The sequence below is a fragment of the Sphaerodactylus townsendi genome, linkage group LG06, assembly GCF_021028975.2.
Source record: "Sphaerodactylus townsendi isolate TG3544 linkage group LG06, MPM_Stown_v2.3, whole genome shotgun sequence".
Lineage (NCBI taxonomy): Eukaryota > Metazoa > Chordata > Lepidosauria > Squamata > Sphaerodactylidae > Sphaerodactylus > Sphaerodactylus townsendi.
The window spans coordinates 95,746,307-95,770,361 of record NC_059430.1 but is presented as its reverse complement, the minus strand read 5'-3'; the positions used below and the strand labels follow the sequence as shown (position 1 = coordinate 95,770,361).

At 45.6% G+C, this 24,055-nt stretch overlaps 2 protein-coding genes across 2 annotated transcripts; one reads left to right on the top strand and one right to left on the bottom strand.

The window, feature by feature from the left end:
* Positions 1-24: 24 nt before the first annotated feature.
* RPL11 (ribosomal protein L11) lies at positions 25-6,855 on the bottom strand. Its single transcript, XM_048499862.1, has 6 exons — positions 6,739-6,855; positions 3,201-3,354; positions 2,648-2,754; positions 2,425-2,556; positions 1,089-1,199; positions 25-99 (listed from the first exon to the last, which is right to left on the bottom strand). The coding sequence occupies exons 1-6, from the start codon at positions 6,742-6,744 to the stop codon at positions 70-72; spliced, it is 540 nt and encodes a 179-aa protein (XP_048355819.1). The 5' UTR covers positions 6,745-6,855; the 3' UTR covers positions 25-69.
* Positions 6,856-11,003: 4,148 nt separating this feature from the next.
* PPT1 (palmitoyl-protein thioesterase 1) lies at positions 11,004-22,885 on the top strand. The gene is made up of 9 exons (XM_048502139.1): positions 11,004-11,252; positions 14,536-14,645; positions 15,304-15,431; positions 15,647-15,717; positions 16,922-17,024; positions 17,149-17,239; positions 18,591-18,689; positions 20,893-20,964; positions 22,626-22,885. Exons 1-9 carry the CDS (start codon positions 11,108-11,110, stop codon positions 22,746-22,748), a joined length of 942 nt encoding a protein of 313 aa, XP_048358096.1. The 5' UTR covers positions 11,004-11,107; the 3' UTR covers positions 22,749-22,885.
* The last annotated feature ends 1,170 nt before the right edge of the window (positions 22,886-24,055 follow it).

Below are 24,055 nucleotides of genomic sequence, written 5' to 3'. Positions count from 1 at the left end.
AGGAATGAGGCAAAACCCACCAGCTAAACAATGGAAAATTTTATTATCTCTTTTTGGGGCAGGGACTGTTTATTTGCCAGGAAGGATGATGCCATCGTACTGCAAGAGAGAAAAAAAGGGATAATCAAAAATAAACAAGAGGAGAAGTTCCATCAAAGCAAATAGTCACTAGATTTTTTTTTACATGTTGGGTGTATCAAACTGTAATCAACAATCTTGCAAACAACTCCATAGAAGTTAATGGTGGAAAGGGCCTTCAAGTCACAGCCAACTTATGGTGATCCCATAGGGTTTGCAAGGCAAGAGACATCGGGAGATGGTTTGCCATTTCCTGCCTGTGTGTAGTTACCAGAGTGGTAACCAGGGCCACCCCTGCTTCGCTTCCGGGATCTTGTGTGATCAGGCCAGCCTGGGCCATCCAGACCACAAGTTACCAGTCAGCAAAAACTGTGCTAGCCACGCAAATCTCTGTCTTTTCTTCCAGAACAGAATAACTCAGAATCAACTCTTGTAACATCTCCTTGCCTTGTGCTCTGCAAGGCATTTCTTACTCAAAGGTAGCTAAGCAAACAACTATGATATATCTTACCTATACCTATACAACTATGACCTACATAGGTCATACAGCTATACAACTATACCTACAACTATGATATATCTTACCTATACATCTATGTGCCAGCTCTTCCCCTGTACCACATGGTGAATCATATTAAGTTATTTGGAATCAGCCTTTACCCTATATCTCATGGTACACTGCTGGGCCAAAAAGCATTTAAGGGTCCAATTTACACAAGTCCCAAATTACACAAAGGAGTGAGCAGTTTGAGATGGTTCTGCTTACTGTTAGAGTTCCAGCAAAGGCTTATTACCCATCCAACCTTTGAGATTAGGAAAGAGTAGACAACACTTGAATGATAGTGCAAAGATGCCCTGAATTGATTTCTGCCTCCCTAACAGCGCCCCATGACAACTGCCTCTGCAGTATAGTGAGCAATTCGAGAAAAGCCCCTTGTACTGTTGATTAACAATGCTGACCAAGTGTCTTTTGTAAGGGTGTTAACTGTTCAAACACTCCTAGGCCGTACCTTCTGCTGGAACCAGCGCATGGCTTCCTCCTTGCTGATCCTGTGCTTGGCCCCAATACTGCCGGTTCGGCGCTTCTTGTCAGCAATGCTGAAACCTGGCCGGCCCAAAACCTGCAGCAATAACACAAGTCTTCAAATCACACCTCAAATGCTGGGACAAGGCAGAGGCCTCTGTTAAGTGCACCCTACTCTTCATAGCTGCATGACGCTGCCTGATCTTGAATCAGGTCCTTGGCAATAGCTGTCCAAGGTCTCACGCAGAGGTCTTTTTCATCACTTACTGCTTGCTCCTTTTAACTGGAGATTTGAGGGATTAAACCTGAGATCTTCTGCAAGTCACACAAAATGCTCCATCACCAAGCAACAGCCCCTCACCAAACCACTGGAGAGGCTCATTAAGAAATGAAGCTCACTGGATCATGCAAAAAAAGACATACAATTTTATCCCATAAGCTTTTGGGGAACAGAGCTCAATTTTTCAGATCCAATAAAAGGCCTCTTCCTTATGCAACTGTTTTATCTGAGAGCATGAAAAAGCCATACTAAAAAGTCAAAGGGCTATGAAATGTAGGAAGTAGAGGCTGAGATGCAATTATGCAAAATTCAAACCTACTCTTTTCCATAAAAAGATTACAGTAAATTTGTATATTAATCCGCCATTTCCTGGACCTTCTTTGTAGCAGAATGCTCTGTGATGCTCATTTTTTTGTGGAAAAGAGTACAGTTCAGAAGCTCCTTAAAGACCAACTGGATTTTCTTTTGAGTCTCAAAGCTCCTTTGTCAGATGCAAGTAGAGTTTTCTCAAAAGTTTATGCTCTGGAGATTCTATTGGTCTTTAAATTCTTATACACTCAAATCTTACTTTTCTACTTGAGAACATCCCAACTACCCACCTAAAACTAGGAAGAATACAAATACCTGTTGATAGTTATACTATTAATAACACATTACAGACATTAATTAGGATAGCACAACTAGTCAGGAGATGGCAGGAAAGCTCCCTGCGTGACATTCCTAAAGTCCATACATTATGAGTTATGGTTTACTAATCCTCCTTCTCGGCTCAGCTATTCATAGATAGAAATTCAAAACTACATATCTATCCTAACAAGCCTAGGACCCATCTGCATATACACCCCAGGGGAACCCACTGTAGAATTTAGTCAGCCTTGGTGGGGTAGAAGGGAGAATACCCTTCTCCTGGCAGAGCCCTCACAGTGATAACAACAAGGCATGGTATAGCTAAGGCCATATAGGGGATGGGGAGAACACTATACCTTTTAGGATAAGACTTTGAGACTGCCACCTAACAACACAATCAGGTAAGCATACATACCACATAGAAGTCCAAGCCATAGATTCCAATGCTGGGATCATATTTAATGCCCAAATCAATGTGCTCCTGGATTCCAAAACCAAAGTTGCCGGTGTCGGAGAAGTTGTTCTTCCTCAGTTCATATTCTCGCACCTGAAATATTTCCATCAAATATTTGTGCTTAGTTTACCCCCTTTCAAGTGCCAGGTTCAGAAAGCACCACGTTGCAAAGAAAACAACTCACTTTCAACCCCTTCTCCAGGATCTCCTCAGCTTTGGCTCCACGAACAGTGCAGTGAACGGCAATCTTCTCATTTCTCCTGATCCCAAAAGATCTGACAGTGTATCGAGCTGCAGAGGAAAGCCAAGTTCAGCTAGTCTGTCTGAAGTGAAAGTGACAATTACAGTGCCGCATATTTATTTTAACCCGCCTGGTGATTCACTGAAATTCACTAGGCAGGTAACAAAAGCCAGATTCAAGGTAACTAAAAACATGAGGCAAAAAGGCCACCAGCTGGGGGGCGGGGGGGGGGGCTTTCAAACATGGTAGTCTGTGCTTGCTTTTTAAAAAGCCACAAAAAACTTATCAATGGAAAGAATATAGTTCTAAAAGCTGGCAGGCTGGCAAAAAGATAAAACTTAAAAAATCTACAGGACAGAAAAAGATTTCCTTAAAACAGATTTTAAAACCACTGCCTAACACGCTACACATTGTTTTCTTCCCCAAAACCCCCGCAAACAGATTGCAGGACCCTGGTCCAAAATTTTTGAATGACAATCTCTTTAACAAGCTTTACCTTTTGAGAAAACAGGAGTCTGGCCTGTGAGCTGCTCCAGCACTTTGGCTGCTCGGGTAAGCCTGTCCCCACTCTCCCCAACACAGATGTTCAGGCAGAGTTTGCGGATGCGAAGCTCCCTCATAGGGTTCTCCTTTTCACCCTGATCTTGTTGCTGTGTGAGAGTGGAAAGAGAATGCACTGTTACAAACCAAGAAGGCCTAACCCTGTGCCCAAAACACGTGGCACAAAAGGAAGAACCAATGTTACAGTGTGGCACAGAGTTGGGACAAATCTCCAAATACTCATTTTCAACCCATGTTATGAATTCAGCATGAAACTGTTTAAATCCAAAAAGAAAGCCTTCAGATGTCAATCTCTGCAAAACTCATCAGGACCATTTTTTCAATGCTGAGGGGTCACTTTTTCACTCACTCACATCACCCGCTCTGCTTTTTGGCTAGTTTCTTTATGCATTTATTTATTTACTTCATTTATAACCTGCCTTTCTTCCCAGTGAGGGCCTAAAATAGCTTACATTGTTCTCTCGTCTTTATTTTTATCAAACCCTGTGTGGAAGAGGTTATCCTGTGAGCGTGTGACTGGCCCAAACTAGCAAGCCTTCATGGCAGAGTGGAGATTCAAACCTGGGTCTCCCAGATGTCAGTCTGACATTAAGCATTATACCACTCTACCTGTTTTTACTACAGTTACCATTCCCCATTTTCTCAGCTTAGCCCACTCCCAAATCTGCCCTAAACACAACATAAAAGGAGAAAAAAATCCAACTTGTCACTGTAGTAGATGCCAGCCCTTACCAGACCGTTCCTAAATTCCACCCAGAATTTTTCCTTCTCTACACACTAATACTCTATCACCAATACCTATACCACAGGGCTTGACAAATCCCCAGTGCCAGTGACCATTGTGCCTAAAAATGTATTGTGATGTCAGTATTTTTTTCCTGGAAGCAGCAATTATAAAATATGACAGATAATCCTGAAGGCTGAAATGTGGGTCGGGTTCCTACGTCTTTGAGCTGGCTTCTAGAGACAAAGAAAAGTAATCAAGACCTGCTGCATCAGCACTAACACTGCAAGCGCAGTCGCCTAATTATAAAGATCTACCACCTGAGTCAAACATGACACAGCCAGGCTACAAACAAACAAACAAACAAACAAACAAACAAACAAACAAACAAACAAACAAACCCTTAACCAGTTGGCTTTGCAAGTGTCAAGCATCCTCTTAACTAAATCAGACCCAATATTAGTGAAACAGCACATTCACTGCCTGACCTGGGGATTTCTAGTGGGAAAATATTGCACACAAAGTGGACCTGCACATGTAGTGGCCCAGGTTAAGCAAGATGCTGGCTACATGCAGAGTCAGCTGGATCTTGTTCCCCTACCATCACAGTTCAGGCCTATCACACACACAAAGCCGGCAGAGTAAGATGGTTCTTAAGGCTGACTTCTGAAGACTAATTTACACATGCAGAATGAAGTAGGTATATGATGGTAGAATACCATGCCCCAGTTTACAGCACAGGCAGAACACCACATTTTGAGATGCTGTCACCTGTTCTCGGCAAACAGAAATCCAGCACAACAATTAAAGGGAAGGAGCTCAAGTTTTCTCCCTGCTGTATTCAGTTTCTATTTCATTCAAAGGTGGAATCCATCATCTGCAGTCTCACGTGATCCATTCCTTTCTACCACCTCATCCTCCAACTTGTACAAGCTTATATAACCCACTGGTAGCCACACTAAGGAGGTTTAAGCAGTTGTCCTTAGCAACAACTACAAACTCTAAAAACTAAAAGGTAAGGACTCACAAGGTGGTAACTACCGCTTTTCGCTAAAAGTTAATAAAGGGGATGGATGACCAACCCCTGAAGATAAACGCCGCACCAACTTTAATGTACAGGTGGACTCTAGAATTGTTCCCACACTAAAAACCTCCCAAAGCAGAATGAATTTTAAATTGTCTTCACAGCTACAACCAGTAAGTCAAAAGCCAGAAGGTTCAATAGGCAACAGTTGATACTCAAAGATCTCCTACAATCAATTATGTGCTCTTACTCTTCCATTCTTTACAAGACAGCTAATGAGAAGGAAACAGGTTGTGGACCCTCTACTTTCTTTGATGACTGTTTAGGATGACTTCCACGCCCGGAGAAAAGTGTGTGTGTGTGGGGGGGAAGATGACATTCCACAATGCCAATTTTCAGTACCTACTCAGTGTGCTGGTTTCACTAGATCAGGGGTAGGGAACCTGCGGCTCTCCAGATGTTCAGGAACTACAATTCCCATCAGCCCCTACCAGCATGGCCAATTGGCCATGCTGACGAAACTGATAGGGAATTGTGGTTCCCAACATCAGGATATAAGACTAACCTGTATACAAGAAGGTACATGTCCTTCCATCAAAGATATGCACAGGATGTGACATCTCTATTTCCCTTACACAGAAAGCCAGATGTCAAGAAGGTGTCTAACCTAGTCTTCCCGCCAACATGCCAATTTTCTAAATGCAGGGATTTATTTTTAATGGCAATGTTCAACCTCAGATCCCCCACCCCTGGCCAAAGATACAGCCCAGCCATGGGTGGTTACCATCCAAAAGGGAACCAGGCCTGGACTGTTACATAACTGACTTTTTCCAGCGATCAAATAGGGAAAACTTCACTAACTAGATTTGTTAAGACTGGGTCTTTTTGAGGGGGAGTGACAAGTAGGGATCACCCAGACAGACAACCTAGATGAAAACTCCAGGGCTCTTCATTTTTTGGGGTGGGGGGTGGGGGGAGAGAACTGCTAGGAGTGACATGAAATAGGGTTATGCACAGGATGGAGAAAGTACACACATCAACTGCATTATATTAAAACTCTAGGGACACTCGGTAAACGTGATGAGCAATATCCAAAATAGATCAGACAAGGTTTTTTCCCCTTCACTGTCACTGAAGGCAGGGTTTTAAAAGGGGATCAGGCCGGTTCCTGGGGAAAAGGTTCATCAGGGTCTACTAGCCAAGATGAACAAAAGGAAGCTTCCACGCCCGGAGAAAAATCAACGCACATGAGCACTAAGAGATAACATTAGGCCGGGGAGGCCTAGCTCGTTCCGTTCGTCGGCCCTCCAGAGCAACTGGTTGACCACTGGGTAAAACAGGACTCTTGAGACGGCCCACTAGACTGACCCAGCGAGATTCGGATATAAAACAAACACAGACAAAAGGAATGAAGGGAAGACACCGGAAGAGAGCTCTCCGTCCCTTAAAAACGATTCTCAAAAGAAGGGGGGGGGGGGTTCCGAGGCCTTCCTCTAGGAAAGGGAGGCTTGACGACGCTCCAGCCTGGAGTAAGGAGTAAAGAGATCTACAAGTCTCTGGGACTAGAAGAACGCGCGCCACCTCCCCTAAGTGCCCGCGGCAGACCCCGCCACCCTTCGCCAAGCCGTCGCAACTCAAGCTGCGCCGAAAGAACTCGGGTCGAGGAGGATGGAGGCGGATTCCATTCAGTCCCTCATCGCATCTCCACAAAGTTCGGTTACTCACCGCCATCTTGGAGGCGTGGAAGAGGCCGAGAAAGCACCGGAAGTAGATCTTGTGAGGGATGTCGCTTTCGCCTGGCCATAGAGCAGGAGAGAAAGCCAGAGCGTCTGACGGTTTCGTTGAAGGGGACTCGGTGGCCCTCTAGAGGCAGGAAGGAGGCGCTGTGCACGGGAGTAATTAATACCTCCCGGAGGGTTCTTTAGAAGTTTTTGTCCCTTCCCGTTGCCAGAGGACTTTTGTTGTTTTTGTTTGTTTGGGGAGGGGAGGGGAGGGGAGGGGAGGGGAGGGGGTAGGAAGGTGAGGATAGGTACAGGGTGGAGAGGAGTGGAGTGGGGGGAGGGTGGCAAAGTGAGGGCTGGAGTGGAGGAGGATGGAGCAGAGTGGCTTGGGGTGGTGGGAGGGTTGGAAGGGCAGGTTTGGGATGGCAGATTTGGAGAGGGTGGAATGGGAGGCTTCAGGTGGGGGAGGTCGGAAATGTGAGGGTTCTGGTGGGACAGGGTGGCAAGATGAGGCATGGGGGAGGGTTGAAAGGTAAGGCTTAGGGTGGTAAGGGGGTAGAAGGTGTGGCTAGAGGTGGGGATGGTTGTAGGAGAGCATGAGGGTGGGTAGGGCTAGCAGGTTCGTGTTGGGGTGGGGCAGGGTGGCAAGGTGAGGGTTGGGGTGGGGTTGAAAGGTAAGGCTTTGGGTGGTGGGAGGGTTGGTAGGTGAGTGAAGATGAAGAGGGTTGGCAGGTTAGTATTGGGGTGAGGGAGAGTGGCAAGGTGAAGGCTGGGTAGTGGGAGGGTTGGCAAGATGAGGCTTGGGGCAAGGGAGCATTAGAAGGTAAGGCTTGGGGTGGGGAGGATTGGAAGGTGTGACTAGGGGTGGGGGAGGGTGGAAAGTAACTGGGGAATTGGTAGGAGAGTATGAGGGTGGGGAGGGTTGGGAGTTAGTATTGGGGTGGGGGAGGGAGGCAAAGTGAGGGTAGGGGTGGGGTGGGGGAACGTTAGAAAATGAGGCTTGGGGGGAGGCGGGGGAGGACCCACGGAGCTGCTCCACGGGCCTGGGCTTCCTTGTGGCGGTGGGGGGATGGGTGAGCCCGAGAGGGCTTGCAGGGGAGGGGGAGGGGGGGTGACAGGACTGTTAGAGCCCCGGAGCAGTAGCGGCAAGGCACCACTGCCTTGGGGCAGGGGTGTGGCCATGTGGGGGGCAATTTTCCACCCACCCATGTGACTGAATGGTGGTCGCCCGGTGCATTCGTCTCCAGACCGCCCCGTGGAAGCTCTGCCTCTGCCCTCACCAACAGTCCACTTCTAACAGTTAGGTTCAAATTCCTGAGAATGTTAGGGCGTAAACATTCTTGGGATCCCCTGCCTCTGGGCTACAAGGCACAAGAAGAATTGCTTTTTATATCCTGCTTTTCTCTACTGTAAGAAGTCTCAAATTCAAAACAACTTCTAACACTATAAACGCATGTATGCAATTCACAAGTAAAACATGACTTAGTGAAAGTAAACCAATGTATTGAGCTGTTTTAGCAGCATGAAAGGGTAAATTTGCATCTTGCCCATTATGTCTTTACAATTTTAATGGAATGGATGTGCTTGATGCGGGGAATCCAGGATATCAGCTTCTCAACATCAGGCTGCAAGGCGCTAAGGAAAACCCTTAGATCCCCACATTTAATAATGTTCAGTCCTCCTGCTGTCCTTCCACCAGCCAAAAAAAGAAGCAGGTGCTAGCAGGGCCAAGGCAGCAAAGAGCCCTCCTGTCTGGCGAAGCACCGGCCCACCCAGTTCCTCTCACCCTCTCCCATCTCTGGCCAGAAACAAGAAGGGTGGCAGAGAGGGCCTGAGCTGCTCTGCGGGATTCAGCTAGCTGAGCCCCACAAAGAGAATCGTTGCCTTTTCCATATTTCCCAAGCCAAGCAGGACTTGGGAAGCACAGAAGAGGCAATGTTCCAGGAGATCTGCACCCCGCCCCAGTTCTCTAGAGCCCATTGCATTCCCCCCTGCAAAGGGCTTTACTGCTCGTTTTGGTATAATGTTACAGTAATATTCACACAATACTTGCTAGTCCCCAGCTATCTTTAAAAACTGCTGCTGTGTAAGCACTAAGTACTTAACCTTTCCTTACTTTCCACTAAGTAAACCTTGTAAGCACTAAGTACTTAACCTTTCCATTTTACCACCTGTTCTTGTAAAAGGGAATAAAGCAGAAATAATGTGAATACCAACTGCATTTTTTATTTATTTACTCCACGTTAACATGGTTTGGAAATGCATTTGCTCCTGGACCTTGGGCCTCCTAAAGTGGCCCGTCTGCTTTCAATTTATTTTTTGCTGGCTTTCACAGCCGACTTTCGTAATTTTGCCAGCCACATTGACTTTTTTGTCCACAGCCTTGATGACACCAACAGCCACCATCTGTCTCATGTCACGAACAGCAAAACGACCTGCCAGAAAGAGAGGCCTTAAGGTAGTTTCCACTCCAAGCATATTTTGACTGTTGTTCTGCCTAACCTTCTACCACCTCCACTCAAAGTAGACTCTCCATACTCAGTGATATTATGCCAAGAAAACACCAGATGCAAAACATGAATCTGGATTATCACATTTAATGGTAGATCTGGATGTCAGTCTGGTGTACACAACCACCACCACCATAAAACCCAGCCATCACCAGCATGTCTAAAAGAAGTCTGAGTCTGAACTGAGCATGGTCTTCTCATCTGTGCAACTGAAGTTTCACTCTATTAAAGCTGTTTTGGAGAAACTCTCAAGCAGCTTCTCCAGGGTCATACGTCTGTGGATTAAAAGTGGATTTATGCACAGAGTGGATTTATGCATTGGAAGGAACAGTGTGAGTGTATGTCCTGCCCTTGAGGACTGGGGTCTGGGTTTAAAAGTACAATCCAGATTTACACAGAAAGGAACATAATAACAGTCCTGCTCAGTTGGACCAGTGGGTTATTTAGTCTAACCTTCTGTCTTGTGCAACGGCCAAGCAGCTACTCTGGAGGGCCAACACTGGAGCACAGTGTAAACTCATGAGGCTCCATGAGGATCTGTGCTTTGCAGCCACATTTTTGTGCCATTGTGGTATCACGAAACATTCAATGCATAACTATTGTGGTTCTGCTTATAGTGTGTGGCATGGTCTATAATCACGATTGTTTTATTTTGTTTCACTGTCAAAATCATATGAATTCATGAGGATCTGTGCCTTGGATCCATGTTGTTGTGCCGCGCCACACAGTGTTGGATCCATGTTTTTTAAATTCAAGCCCACAGTCTTGACTTCCGCATCCAATTGATACTGGTTTGGGGGAAATTCTCCTTTAAAAAGTGGAGGATCATCCATGAGAATCATCTGTGTAGATCCCCTTTTACCCTTTTCGGCCTCCAATGCCGCTCCTCTATCCTAGGGCAGTGGTGGCGAACCTCTGGCACCGGTGCCAGAGATGGCATTCAGAGCCTTCTCTGTGGGCACGCGTGCACAGAGTTCGTCATGTGATAATAGTAATTATTTCAGGGAGATTACTAGCATTAAACCTAAGACATCGTTTTGGGGAAGCAGTGTAGGTAACCCTGTTAAGAGCTATTAAACCCTACTGATTTTCATGGGAAGAACTAAAGCGTGATCAATGTATTGTCGAAGGCAATGTATTGTCGAAGTGTGATCCTTTACCTGGGAGTAAACTCGGTTGCTGGCAATGGGGCTTGCTTCTGAGTAAACCCTCCTAGGGTCGTGATTCACCCGTTTGAAGCGTTGCACATTTGCATCAAAGCAAAGCCACCGACTACCACCAAGCTTACTCCCGAGTAACGCGCGCCTTGGAGCCAACCGTTTTTTCTATACTAAAACCTCAATATTCAGGTTAAATTGCCATGTTGGCACTTTGTGATAAATAAGTGGGTTTTGGGTTACAGTTTGGGTACTCGGTCTCGAAAAGGTTCGCCATCACTGTCCTAGGGGCTCATAGCAAAACTAAAACGATACTTTCGAAAGTTTCGTGCACTTTTCACAAATCAAGCAGAAAACCAAAAATCTCCCTGTCTCTCCATTCATTCTGAGAAAACCCAATTGCTTTGCATGGATCATTTTTTTCATCTTTCTATCCCCCCCCCCCCCCCCCTTTGGATAGCCCTTCTTTTTAATGTCGCTCAGAAAAATTCGGGGCGGAGGAGAAAGTGCAGGACTGCAGAGATTAAATTTGTCGTCAGAACTACAATTCCCAGAGCTCTTTGTGGCAAAGGTCCAGCCTTTAAAGCTCTCCTGTGCAGAAGGCTGAGCTTTGCTCTGGGAAATGTAGTCCTGGTCGCAAATTTCTTCTCGAAAGCCCTGTGGTTTCTCGCCCCTTTGTCACCTGATCCTAGGGCGAGGCGGTGTCATGTCATATGTCTCATTCAAGATGTCGTCGATGAGGTTCCCGGTGGCTTTGCTCGGGCTGCAGCTGTTGCTGCTGAGCGGATCTTGTAGACTGAGTCTGGGGAGCACGGCGGGGCCGGTGCCGCTGGTGATATGGCATGGCATGGGTGAGTGGGATCGGGTCCTTTCGGCCTTGTCTTGCAGGAGGATGGGATACGTTGAGTGATGATGGGAATGCTTGGCACTCAGGTCACTGCAACCCTGTGAGGTAGGCATGCATGATACACCCGTAATTATTTTCATATTTCGGAGGGCTGAGAAAGGACGACTTGCACAAAGCGCCATGCTGTGCGTACTGAACACATGAACCTGTCTTCTACGTAGTCTGCCCAGCGGCTCTGTCGGAACTCAGAGTCAGGTAGAACTCAGGTAGAGAGCCAGGGTGATGTAGTGGCTAAGAGCAGGTGGATTCTAACCTGGAGATTCCCCACTCCTCCAGCTGGGTGGCAGAGGCTTATCTGGTGAACCAGATGCGTTTCTGCACTCCTACATTCCTGCTGGGTGACCTTAGGCTAGTTACAGTTCTCTCAGAACTCTCAGCCCCACGTACCTCACAACTTCACAAGGTGTCTGCTGTGGGGATAGGAAGGGAGAGGAGCTTGTAAGCCATCTTGAGACTCTTTACACGAGAGGAAGGTGGGGTATAAATCCAAACTATTCTTCTTCTCATCACCTGCTGAATGTGGAAAGTGCCATCAAGTTGCAACCAACTTATAAGCACAGTCTTCACTGCTTTTTAAAATGCTAACCACCAGTGTGGTGTAATTATTTAGAGTGTCAGGTGAGGCTTTGGGAATCTAGGAGCCTATCTTGTTGTGGAAGCTCACTGGGTGATGTCGGTCAAGAAGTCACATACACTCAGCCTAACTTATCTCAGAGGATTGTTATCAAAACAAAATGGAGAAGTGGAGAACAATGTAAGCCACTGTGTCTCCCCTGCTGGGGATAAAAGCAGAGTATCGATGAAGAAAATAAATAACACAAACTGCCCAGGCAAGCCTAACTGTGAATGCAGATTCATATGAAAAAAGGTTAGGCATAGTCCCTTGCTGAACCACTGAAACAGGCGGAGGGCCCTTCTAGATGATTGCAGTATCAGTTTAATTTGTGTTGAATGTTTATTTGCATACACTAGGGCCCACAGCCACATTATGGATGCTTAGGATAGTCACTGTGGTATGGTTGTGCCTGTGTTTATATTATAAACTCTCTGCTCTGAAGTGCAGATTTGTGACTGCACAGGAAGGACAGGTTTACCGGCGGGATCTTAATCTGTAGTTAACAAGTTTGTAACTAGAAGGGAACTGGCCCAAATTCTTTTGGTGAAACCATCCCCTGGGCTGCTATGTGGTACTGGCTAAAGCAAATTCTAGTTACTCAAATGTTGAATGTAGTGCTTATCTGGAATGATCCAGTGAGCTCCTCTGCCTTGACCACCTTTGTTGTTTGGTGGATTCCGTAAGAGAATTCTGCAAACTCTTGCCCCTCCCTATCTTGGGGGAGTGGTGGAATCTGAATGTGGTGCAGAGACAGACTGGAGCCTAAGTGCCTCTTATACAAAATGGTGGTTTGTGAGATTGTGAGGATTAAAGCAACAAGGATTGCGAGGGCTGGTTCAGAGGCAACACCAAACCGTAATCTGGCATTCCCCAAAGCTTTTCCGGAGGAGTAAAGCAGTTCCATACTTGGATTTTCGGCCTGTATTCTGATGGCATATTAAAACAATGCTTTTGTGCGCAGAATGAGTTTACCAGGTTTTATTGCCACTTTCAACAGTGGATTTCTATTATGATTAGATTTGTGTAAATGGAGAGCTTTGGAACAAGCACACTCCAGTACTGGAGAACCAGTCGTCCTGCCTGACCATATCTCTATACCATTCTCAAAATACAAGCAAAAGGGTTATGCCCACCTGCTGCTGCTTTCCAAGTTCCCAAGTCAAACGTTCACTCTCTCCCTGATAGTCTGTTTGGCTCTGTTTTCCACAAATGGTTAGTTCTCACTTCCCCTCCTTAAAAACAGGGAAATCAGGTAGGCAAATACTCTTTAAACACTTTTATCCCTCGCTCATAATTAAAAGTTCCCATGATGGTTTCTGTGCCTCTTTCACATTTATGTTGCATTTTTATCCCTCCCTGCCTTGGGAGGAAATGAAGGTATTGTCTGTGGAGCTCCAGGGGCGTTGGCTGAGTGGGCGCCCAAGTTGATGACAGAGCAGCTTTGCTATTAAGAAACATTTCTCAGGGAAGTTTGTGTTCATAGTCCCCATCCTTTCTTTCCTTCAACACCCTTCCTGCCCAGTCTGTTCCTGATTCTTCTCTTGGACCACCCTTCTTGTGCTCCCTATCTTCAGGGAAGATTTAGTGGCCGGGGGTGGGATGGGGGCAAGGATGGTAGATAAGAATTCTTGTCTGCAAGACTGTCATTTCTCTGTGAAAATTCGTTTTTGCATGTCTAGACAGCTCAAATGGATGTCACAAATTTGCCATAAGGCTGAGGTTAGCTGGCTTTCTGTAAAAAGTTATATTGGCATATGCAAAACTTTCTGAATGCCGTTTATGGAGGGATTGTCTGCAGGAAGGAACAAAATGACCTCCCCCTCCCCTTTGACTTTGGTTTTGGCTTATTGTAATTTAGTTCAAGTCATGTCAGTATCTAGAAACACATAGTCTAGGTCTAGGAACTCATAAAAACTCCAAAGTTTGTAAAGTGGAGTTTTTTTTTTAAAATGTACTGGGAGGAGGCAGTCTTTTCTCCTGACACTGAAGAACCATGTTTTACTACACAATTTTGTGGGAGCACCTGTAATTAGGTGGTTTTTTGTTGTAGGCAGTTAAGCAAACAATACACAGGGGAAGTTAGGTGAGCACAAGTGTTCTTTCTCTTAATGATTTTACAACTTGCCCTTTCAGTACCCTAAAAAGTTATGGAAGTTCTTGTATTAAGAAAGCTGATTTATTTTAACTGTAGTCAAGCCATGCTACCTAAGTTACCAAAGCAAGGGGACTGACCAAGGGGGAGTGGGTTTGCTGCCAGCTACCCCAGACAGACGTGATTTTGGGTCACCATGTATTATTAATTGCAGCTTTTATTTCCGCCTTCATCCAAGGAATACTTGGTAGCATACAACAGTTCTGTGAGCTAGAAAGAGAGCAACTGGCCCGAGGGCACCCAGGGAGCTTCATGGCAGAGTGGGAGTCTGAACCAGGGTTTCTAAGATGCTAGGCAAATGTTTGAACTGCTGTGTCATATTGGCTTTCCTGCTTCCCATATATATGTTTGTATTTTTGTCTGGTTTAAAAAAATAATAATGGCAGAGCGATAGTTTAGCAGTGATGTTGATTTCTGATCCTTAATTTCCTTTTTGTCTCCCCATTTTTAAAATCTTAGGAGATAGCTGCTGCAATCCTGAGAGTATGGGCTACATTAAAAAAATCGTGGAGGAGAAAATTCCTGGCATTTATGTTTTGTCTCTGCGGATCGGCAATAATTTAATTGAGGTAGGGTTAGTTGCTGCTGTCAGTTCTGTCCACAGGCAGAGGAATGTGCAGCCCCTTCAAGTGGTTGGTGTTAAATTATAACCCTTTCTAAAATTCCTTTCCCTTCTATGCCAATAAAGGCTTGCTGCTGAGACGTGATTTATAAATTCCTTTCCCTTTGTCCACCTGGTACAGACTTTCTGTTGTGCCAGCTGACATGCAGACATCCTTATATAAGGTGGTGTGAATGTAGCATGTTAAGATGAGGGCCTTTAGATACTGGAAGACAGCAGGGCATATTTCTTTCAAGAAGATACATCCACTGGTGGGATTCAAATAATTTAACAATCGGTTCCAGTGGTGGGATTCAAATAATTCAACAACTGGTTGTTTACAAGCACCATGTTAACAACCAGTTCTGCCAAAGTGGTGAGAACCTGCTAAATACCACCACTGGATATGTCGCCTGCATACTTCCTTTCTTGCACTTCCACAAGCTCTAGAGACTTAAATTTTTAGAACAAGAGAGATTAACATTCAGAGAAGGGATCTGAGACATCCCTGGGGGTGAGGGGGGATCTCACTTGTGTCTGAAGTTGAGTAGAACGCAAAAATGTGAAAACAGTTTGACACGTTGGCAACTTGCCCCGTGTTCTTCAGCGCTCTGTTTTCTTTCCAGGATGTGGAGAACAGTTTCCTCATGAATGTGAATGACCAAGTGAAGTTGGTGTGTGGCGTCCTCGCAAGGGACCCAAAGCTGCAAGGTGGCTACAACTCCATGGGCTTCTCACAGGGAGGGCAGTTCCTGTAAGTGTGTCGGGATGGGTGGGACAGAAAGTGTTTAGTCAAAGGCTACCCCCTTCTCAGGCCACAGAACTATTTTGAAGCTCAATTTGGCCTCCTGCCTTTAAAAAAAAATTAAGCTGAATTCATTACTGACAATACACCCATCAGTTTTCATGCCCTGTAGCATTTGGTTCGGAGAATGGTGGCTAAATCTCTCCTCCCACTTTTTTTTCCAGGAGGGCAGTGGTGCAGAGGTGTCCTTATCCCCCTATGCTCAATTTGATATCTGTTGGGGGGCAGCATCAAGGTAAGCCCAGACTGAGTAATCATCTGTTTTGCAGGCAGTTTGCGTGGATTTAGGTGACTGTCCTGTTAGCTGGAGGAGGGAGGCTTTTGGTTGGCCATGCATACTCCATTTTCCTTTGAGGCTTACACAATTTAAACCTCAGTCACATGGAAGAGAATAGCCCTTTCCTCACCGTGTAGCCATGCATCCAGATTCTTTACAATGTTTTTGATGTAAGTGCCAGAAGAATGAGCAGCTGCAGACTTGCTTGTCACAAACTAGCAAGCTGGAGACTCTGCCTCCCTTATTCCCTTGAAGGAAATATTTAAAGGGTGAGGGTATGGGTGGAACGGCAGTGGGCTATCCCTGACAGTGTGGTGTAGTGGTTAAGAGCGGGCGGACTCTAATCTGGAGAACCGGGTTTGATTTTCCGCTCTTCCACATGAGCAGTGCACTCTTATCTGGTGAACTGGATTTGTTTCCGTGCTCCTGCATATGAATCCTGCTAGGTGACCTAGGGCTAGTGGTGTAATGGTTAAGAGCAGGTGGATTCTAATCTGGAGAACCAGGTTTGATTCCCCACTCCTCCAGCTGAGTGGCAGAGGCTTATCTGGTGAACCAGATGCGTTTCTGCACTCTTACATTCCTGCTGGGTGACCTTGGGCTAGTCACAGTTCTTCGGAAGTCTCTCAGCCCCACCTGCCTCACAACGTGTCTGTTGTGGGGAGAGGAAGGGAAAGGAGCTTGTAAGCCACCTTGAGTCTCCTTATAGGAGAGAAAGGTGGGATATAAATCCAACCTTCTTCTAGTCACAGTTCTTCATACCACCTACCTCATGAGGTGTATGTTGTGGGAGAGGAAGGGAAAGGAGTTAGTAAGCTGCTTTGAGACTCCCTACAGAAAAGTGGGGTTTAAATCCAAACTCCTCTTTTTCTTAACTAGCACAGTGTGGGCCTGCAGATAGTCATTTGCCTTCTTGCCTGTGGCAGATAAAAATCACCTTTGGGTGACCAAGCAAAGAAGTGTTAATCAGCAGGAATTCTGCTGATTCTGGAGTTTGTGCCTTTGCTCCTCTGCCTTTCCATGTAGTTCTTTGGGAGCAGCCGGGTGCCACCTTTGCAAGTGATTTGGGGAGCAGTCGGCAAGGCCAGATAACTCTTCTTTTTTGGCATTTGGCTGTCAAGATTGCTTGTCAATGGATCTCTTGCTGCCCTTGCTGCCACAGGAGTGTATGGCTTCCCGCGCTGTCCCGGGGAAAGTTCACGCCTCTGTGACTGGATCCGGAAGATGCTGGATCTTGGTGCTTACACTGCAGCTGTTCAGGAGCGGTGAGTTTCATCCAGGGGAAACACTTTCCCAGAATGTGAGTGGGACCAAAAGCAGGTGTGTGGGGGGCGGGGGCGGGTTGGGCTTGCACTGTGAACATGAAGGGTTGTTTTGTTTAAACCACAGACTGGTTCAGGCTCAGTACTGGCACGATCCATTGAATGAAGAAGAATACCGGAAGAACAGCCTCTTCTTGGCTGATATCAACCAGGAACGAGTAAGTCTGACTCCTAAGATCAGAAGAAAGGCATGGCTGGGCTGGTCAGACAACTAATCCATACTGTCTAGTCTCTGGTCATTCACAGCTAGAATCTGTCCTCCCCAACCTCTCTTCCCAGCATCTGATATATTACCTCTAAATGTGGAGGTCCCATCATTAACCCCAAATAGCTAAGTCCAATCCTTTCCAGAAAAGCTGTCTGCCCAATACAGTCTGTTCTGCTGGAATTTTTCCAAGGATTTTTGTTCATTTTGAAGTTATGAGAGTTGGCTCTTTTGGTCTGTAAGTGGGAATGATTTTGCATTTTCAAATAATGAGTTAAGCACCTAAGTTTGCATCTTCAGCAATTGCTGCTCTGATCAAATATGCTGAAGACCAAGATTGTGCATAAGAACATGCATATTGTAGAGATTGTGGTATTGGCTCTAGGGCTAGATTTTTTTAAAAAAATATGAAACTGTTGTCTATGACTATGCAGATACGTTTGCAGGTATATAGCCTTGCGATCCATTGGGTAATGGGAAAGGATGGCTAGGAATTTTTAAAAATAAATAGGATGGCAGAATGAGCTTTCTCCTGCCTAGAAGGCACAACTTGATGTCGGAACAATTATGCACAAGAGCTGGCAGAATAAATTATGCAATCAAAACAAGATGCTGAATTTGCCTGATGTATGCAAGCTATCATTTTGCCATCTTTCTGTGAAATTGTAGTTGCGGCCTCTAGGTGGCTGATGTAGGCCTGGTTCTCACAGCAGTGTTTGGTGTGCCCGAGTGAGGGAATGTGCCTCAGTGACAGAACATCTGTCTGGTATGCAGAAGGTCCTGTGTTCAATCCCCAGCATCTCCAGTTGAAGAAATTAGGCAGTAGGTGATGTAAAAGACCTCCACCTGATGCCCTGGAGAGCTGCTGCCAGTCTAGGAAGACAACAAAGTAAACCAAAGATCTGATTCTGTATAAGGCATCCTCAAGTGTCCATATGAGTTGTGCTCCTTCAGAGGCTGGGTGAGGCTTAAACTATGAAATGTGCTTCTTTTGGAAGAAGCCCCATGGGGAACCAGGGTGTAGTTTTGCCTCCTGTGCAATCCAAGCCTAAGCAGTACCTGATTTGGGGCTGCTTGTCTTGTCTTCTGGCTATGAAAGGGATTCAAAATCCCACTGAGAGATGTAGGAATCATAGAATCCCAGGGATTGGAAAAGTCCTAAAAGAAAATCCCAAACTAATAGAAGGAAAGCTAGTGCACATGCACAAGCTGTCAGGAGACAGGACTTCTATCTGGAGCAAGAAACCGCGAATTCCACCAGATCACCCACACTGTCTCCTTCTCATCCTCCGCCCCCTTTCTAGTGTGTCAATCAAACTTACAAGAAAAACCTGATGTCTCTGAAAAAATTTGTGATGGTGAAGTTCCTCAACGATACCATGGTGGATCCTCCTGCCTCTGAGGTGAGTAGCTGAGGTCTGACCTTGGTGTGATGCTGGCAAGGGAAAAAGATCTGGCCCAGCTGATTTTGCGCCTGCCTGACATCTTGCTCCACCTGGGCTGCCACCCATGCAAAGCATATGTGTGATAACTCCACAAGAGGCAGCTCAGTGTAAAGGCATTACTGGGCAGACACATCCTTATGTGGGCCAATTTTTTTTGCTTGGCTTACATTCACTTTAAATCCGTGTGCATCGAAGTAATAGCTAACAGTGACACCTTGCTTTCGCGTGTTCAGAGTGCTTCACGAATAAGCTTATCAGATGTAAGTATGGAAGAGTAATAGAACAGTCACTTTGCAGGCAGTGACTAACTTTAAGTGCCAGATTCTCTGGCAGTTAAAGTTAGTGTTAAGTTAACTTTAGTATAGGTCATGGGTCTGCAACCTGCGGCTCTCCAGATGTTCAGGAACTACAATTCCCATCAGCCCCTGTCAGCATGGCCAATAGGCCATGCTGGCGAGAGCTTGATAATTCTAGTTCCCTGAAAACAGACAAGCACTATGTGCAAATGATATAGTGAAAGACTTCCAACTGAGATGCTAGAAAGCTGCTGTGGATCACAGTAGACAAGACTGATCACAATAGACCAGTGGTGGCGAACCTATGGCACGGGTGCCAGAGGTGGCACTCAGAGCCCTCTCTGTGGGCATGCGCAAATAGAGTCACACACCCCCCACACACATCTAGGCTGGCCTGGGCCGCTGGGCTCGATTATTAGCATTAAACCTAAGACCTAGTTTTGGGGAAGCAGTGTAGGTAACCCTGTTAAGTGCTGGTAAACCTCACTGATTTTCATGCGAAGAACAAAAGCGTGATCCTTTACCTGGGAGTAAGCTCTGTTTCTGGCAAGGGGGCTTGCTTCTGAGTAAACCTTCCTAGGGTTGTGATTCACCCATTGGAAGAGTTGCACGGTTGCTTCAAAGCAAAGCCACCGACTACCACCAAGCTTACTCCCGAGTAAAGTACGCCTCAGAGCCAACCGTTTTTTCTAAACTAAAACCTCAGTATTCAGGTTAAATTGCCGTGTTGGCCCTTTGTGATAAATAAGTGGGTTTTGGGTTGCAAGTTGGGCACTCGGTCTCGAAAAGGTTCACCATCACTGCAATAGACCAAAGTTCTGCTTAGTCTAAGACAACTTCATGTATGTAAATCCACCACCACCCTCTGAAGTGCAGTTCAGTCTGCCACTTCAGGATTCTGCCAATTCATTCTCCAATGTTGGTAAACTAGGCCTTGGGTGTTCTTTGCAGCAAACTTTCATCTCTGGATGGGACTGTCCTATTGCAAAAGAAGATGGAAGCTAGATTGTGGAAGGGAAGAGATCCCATTTCCTCTTGCGGCTTATCTCAGCATGCCTGGATTTCTTTCCAGAAGGCAAGCTGCACCCAAAGATAGATATGCTTTCCCCAGTTTTGGATTGAGGACCTGCAAATTGATTCCCCCTTTATCCTGCTGAAAAGCTTCATAGGCTATAAAAGATTTCCCATTATCTTGACAGCTTTATTATTAGACACGTGAAATGACTCCGGATGTTGAGCTAGGTACAACCAACAGGAACAGGTGCTGCGGGTGGTTGCTCATATCTGTGGATTTTTTTTGGCCAAGTCACAGCTGACTTTCGGCGGCCTTGTAGGATTTCCTAAGCAAGAGCCATTTGAGGTGGTTTGCCGCTGCCTGCCCCCATGTCATGCCAGTGTGGCTGCATTAATCTGAATTCCAAGTCAGCTATAAACGTGACATTCATTGTTCCATAGTATGAGATGTGTCAAGTTGTTTTGCATGCAAATAGCTCTGAGTTGATGCTCATCTTGCAGGAGGTACCGATGGCTGTCTGAAGCTGGGGGAAATGATGACATTCCTCTGTGTAGCTTCCAGTGGGGGGGGAGGCATTTTGTATATGCACTCCCAGGTGAAACTCTGCATGTTCCTTGAACAATTCTACTAACTCTTGCTTGATGTTGATGTAATGTTTTTCTCCCATGATAGCAAAACAGAAGCGGGGGGCAGGGTATATGATTTTGAAGCACAGAGGAGGGGACAAGAAAAGCAAGAACAGAAGTAGGTAGAATTTATCATGGGGCACTTTAAATGCTTGTGTGAACTGGCCCTTGTGTGAACTGCAAATGTTTTGCTTATGGCTTTTCCTATTCTTTTCCTCTTGAAGTGGTTTGGTTATTATCAGAGTGGCCAAGCCAAGAAGACTATTCCCTTGAAGGAGACCTCACTGTACACAGAGGTTAGTGTTTTGAGCAGTGTGAACAGGAATGTCTTTCTTCCCTATATAAGATTTGCAGGTGGACCCTAAGCATCAAAGTACAGGTCCCCAACGCTTGTTGCAATAGTCTAAATATCCCTTGTGCAGCCCCATTTTCTGATTGCCATCTGTTGTACTGCCCAGGAAGGTGAGGAGCAGTATTGGTTTGCCAAGTACTCACAGAGTATGAAATACTGTCAGGAAGCATGGCAGCTGATCAGAGGGTGATGGGTGTTAGGAAGGTTTTAGAACCCAAAGAAAACCCAAAGGAGGAAGGAAAGGATCTTCGGTACTGTGAAGGAGTTTTGACTGCTGGATGCCCCGCCTTCTCTGAACTTAGAAGTTAAGACCATTCTTTTTGTTTTTTAAAGAAGAATCAAAATGGCCCTGGTTTCTCTTAGACTTTGACAGTTGGAATTGGGTTGGGTTCTCCAGATCTCTTCCACTAGTTGAGATCCTTTCCTCCCCCAGAAGACTCTTTCCATTGGATGGAAACCCTTCTGTAAGTGGAGTGACTACATGGGACACAACTCAATAAAATACTAAAGCTGTCAAAAAGTGCACATTTAGATACTTTGTTGGGGGCAGATCTTTTATCCTCAGAAATATTTTTTCCGGGTAGGGGGTATATGATTTTTGCTGTCTGCTACTTGTGGAATTTCACAGCTAATTAACATTTTGAACGTTGATTTTTCTCAGGCCCAAATACACTTGGAGCGATGAGTTGGGTAACTGCAGCTCTCCACTTGGCTGTGGCCCCAGACTTTTCCATATAAATGAAATCCATCCCAGCAAAACTACAGCTATTTCCCCTTAACTGTAGGTGAATGCATCATTTACCACTCACAAACTTCTCATTTCTTTAAAGCGGTAAGCCACGGTTGTCACTGTTAAGCCAGTTTTTGATTGTTAAGATGTCTCCCTCTCCTGTTATTGTGTTTATTCCAAACGCCTGCCTCTAAATTTAGAGGGGCTTTCTCCTGAGAACATCTTGCCTTTTAATTTTGATGCGTCTTCAACTAGAACAATTCCACATTGGAGTGCATTTTAGTCTTTCTGTTTAGCAAAGCCAGTGTCTTAGCCAGTGAACTAGGCTCTGACATTAATTAACAACAGTGAGTCTTAACTATGCATTTGCACGATACACACGACAATTAAGACATTCTGGTGTAATCTAGGTTTAATTGTGGCCTGTTCAGTGTAGTGTCAAAGGCTTTCACAGATGGAATCGACTGGCTGTTGTGGACTTTCCGGGCTGTGTGGTCTGGTAGTGCTTGCTTCTAATGTTTCACCTGCATCTGTGGCTGGCATGGTAAGATGTGTCACTGAGAGAAACACATTCTACAGTGTCATGCCTCTGAAGATTGCCAGCCATAAATGCAGGCAATACATTAGGAGCAAAAACTACCAGACCACAGCTACACAACCTGGACAAATCCCAACAGCCAGTCTTGCCTGTTCTTTGGGAACTCCCTTACAGGGAGCAGAAAGCAACCAAACCAGCATTTGTTTAGGCAAACATCCGTAAGCAGCACTCTGGTATAAATAAACCATAGTTTCACATGAAGGCCAACTGGATCCTGCATGTAGTGTTTCTGTTAAGACCCTTACCTTTAATTTGAGTGTTCCCCCCTTTTTTTTAGGATCGTTTGGGTCTGAAAGAAATGGACCAAGCAGGGAAATTGGTGTATCTGGGAGCAGAAGGGGACCACCTCCACTTCTCCAAAGAGTGGTTCTTCAAGAACATTTTGCCCTTCCTGCACTGAAGCCTAGGCTTTGCTTTTCTACCAAGTTCAGTTGCCGGAACACTCCTTCAGGACATCTTGGCCTAGTTTGGCACCTGCTGCCTATATGTGCTTGCCTAGAGGGGAGTCCGTGTATTAATAACTCACTAGACTCTGGTCTCATTTCAGGATTAACAAAACACTTTAACTGATTGCTATTGCCCCCCTAGCTTTCTTCTCATGTGCCCTTTGCCAGCTCCTTCCTGCAAACAACTTACCAGCTATTGTTGTTGGGGAGCCTGTACGTTTAAATGGCCATACTATCACTCAATTCTCATTTTTCTCAATGCCCCTTTTCCAAATTAGGCAGCTGGCATGAGAACTCAACTCAGAATGCTGTTTGAACATATGCAGGTCTGTGTACTTGGAGACTACTCTAGTGTAATGGCTAAATCTCTGGCAGATTTCTCAGGGAACTGGATTTTTCTGGAACACCACTGAATAGGTGTTTCTGCTTGTTTGGGTTTCTTGGTAGCAATGGTGTCTTGATCTCAGATTTGCACTGAAAGCGAAGCTCCAAATGTAGCCAAGTAGATCGCTTGGCAGGTGACTGGAAAGTGATGCCAAACATTGATTTGAGCCAAGGCTGGATAAGGTACTATGGCAATACTTTCAATCAGACAACAGGGCAGCTCATCTATGGGAAGTTGCTGTGAAATTAGGGCAGGTGGAGCTGTTTGGCACTGGAGAATTCATCACAACAATTAGATGAACGTTTGGCACATTCCAATAAAAGAATTTCAACTAAGGCGGTGTTGTCACTATAACCATAACAGCTTTGTGTGTTTAAAAATGCCTATGCTGCTGGTAATATTTGCTTGCATTTACTGCCCTACTGAAAGCATGAGGCCTTCCAAGATTATTTTAGACACTACCTTTGGTTCTCAGGTACAGCACATGGAGTGTACCTGCCAAGATGTAACAAGAGGCTTGCGTGAAGGTCTCAGGCTTGATCACTGGTAGATCAAGTGTTAGACCGCCTGGCTGCCCCCTGAACTAAAAAAAAATATTGAGCTAGATTGCCAGCATTTGTATATTCCAGTGATGAAATGCAGAGTTCCATTCAGTTTTCTGCACTCACAGGCAGGACTACCTCAAGACAGCCAAACAAACCAACTTTGTACAGCAGGGTCTGTTTGCTGCCCACAAGCCCAAGATGGGAGTGGGGAGCAGCCATAGGTCAGTGGAGAATATCAGCTCGACATGCAGAAAGCCCCAAGTCCAATCCTCAGCATGTCCAGTTAAAAGGGGATGTGAAAATAGTTCTGCTCTGAGACCCTGAAGAGTTG

Excerpts from the sequence above, each read along its gene's own strand:
- RPL11 (XM_048499862.1), bottom strand. Across the intron at positions 2,755-3,200 it reads GACTCCTGTTTTCTCAAAAG|CTCGATACACTGTCAGATCT; the intron begins GTAAAGCTTGTT and ends TTTCCTCTGCAG. Across the intron at positions 100-1,088 it reads TGCGCTGGTTCCAGCAGAAG|TACGATGGCATCATCCTTCC; the intron begins GTACGGCCTAGG and ends TCTCTCTTGCAG.
- PPT1 (XM_048502139.1), top strand. The coding sequence starts at position 11,108 with ATGTCATATGTCTCATTCAAGATGTCGTCGATGAGGTTCCCGGTGGCT. Across the intron at positions 11,253-14,535 it reads GGTGATATGGCATGGCATGG|GAGATAGCTGCTGCAATCCT; the intron begins GTGAGTGGGATC and ends TTAAAATCTTAG. Across the intron at positions 17,025-17,148 it reads ACTGCAGCTGTTCAGGAGCG|ACTGGTTCAGGCTCAGTACT; the intron begins GTGAGTTTCATC and ends TTTAAACCACAG.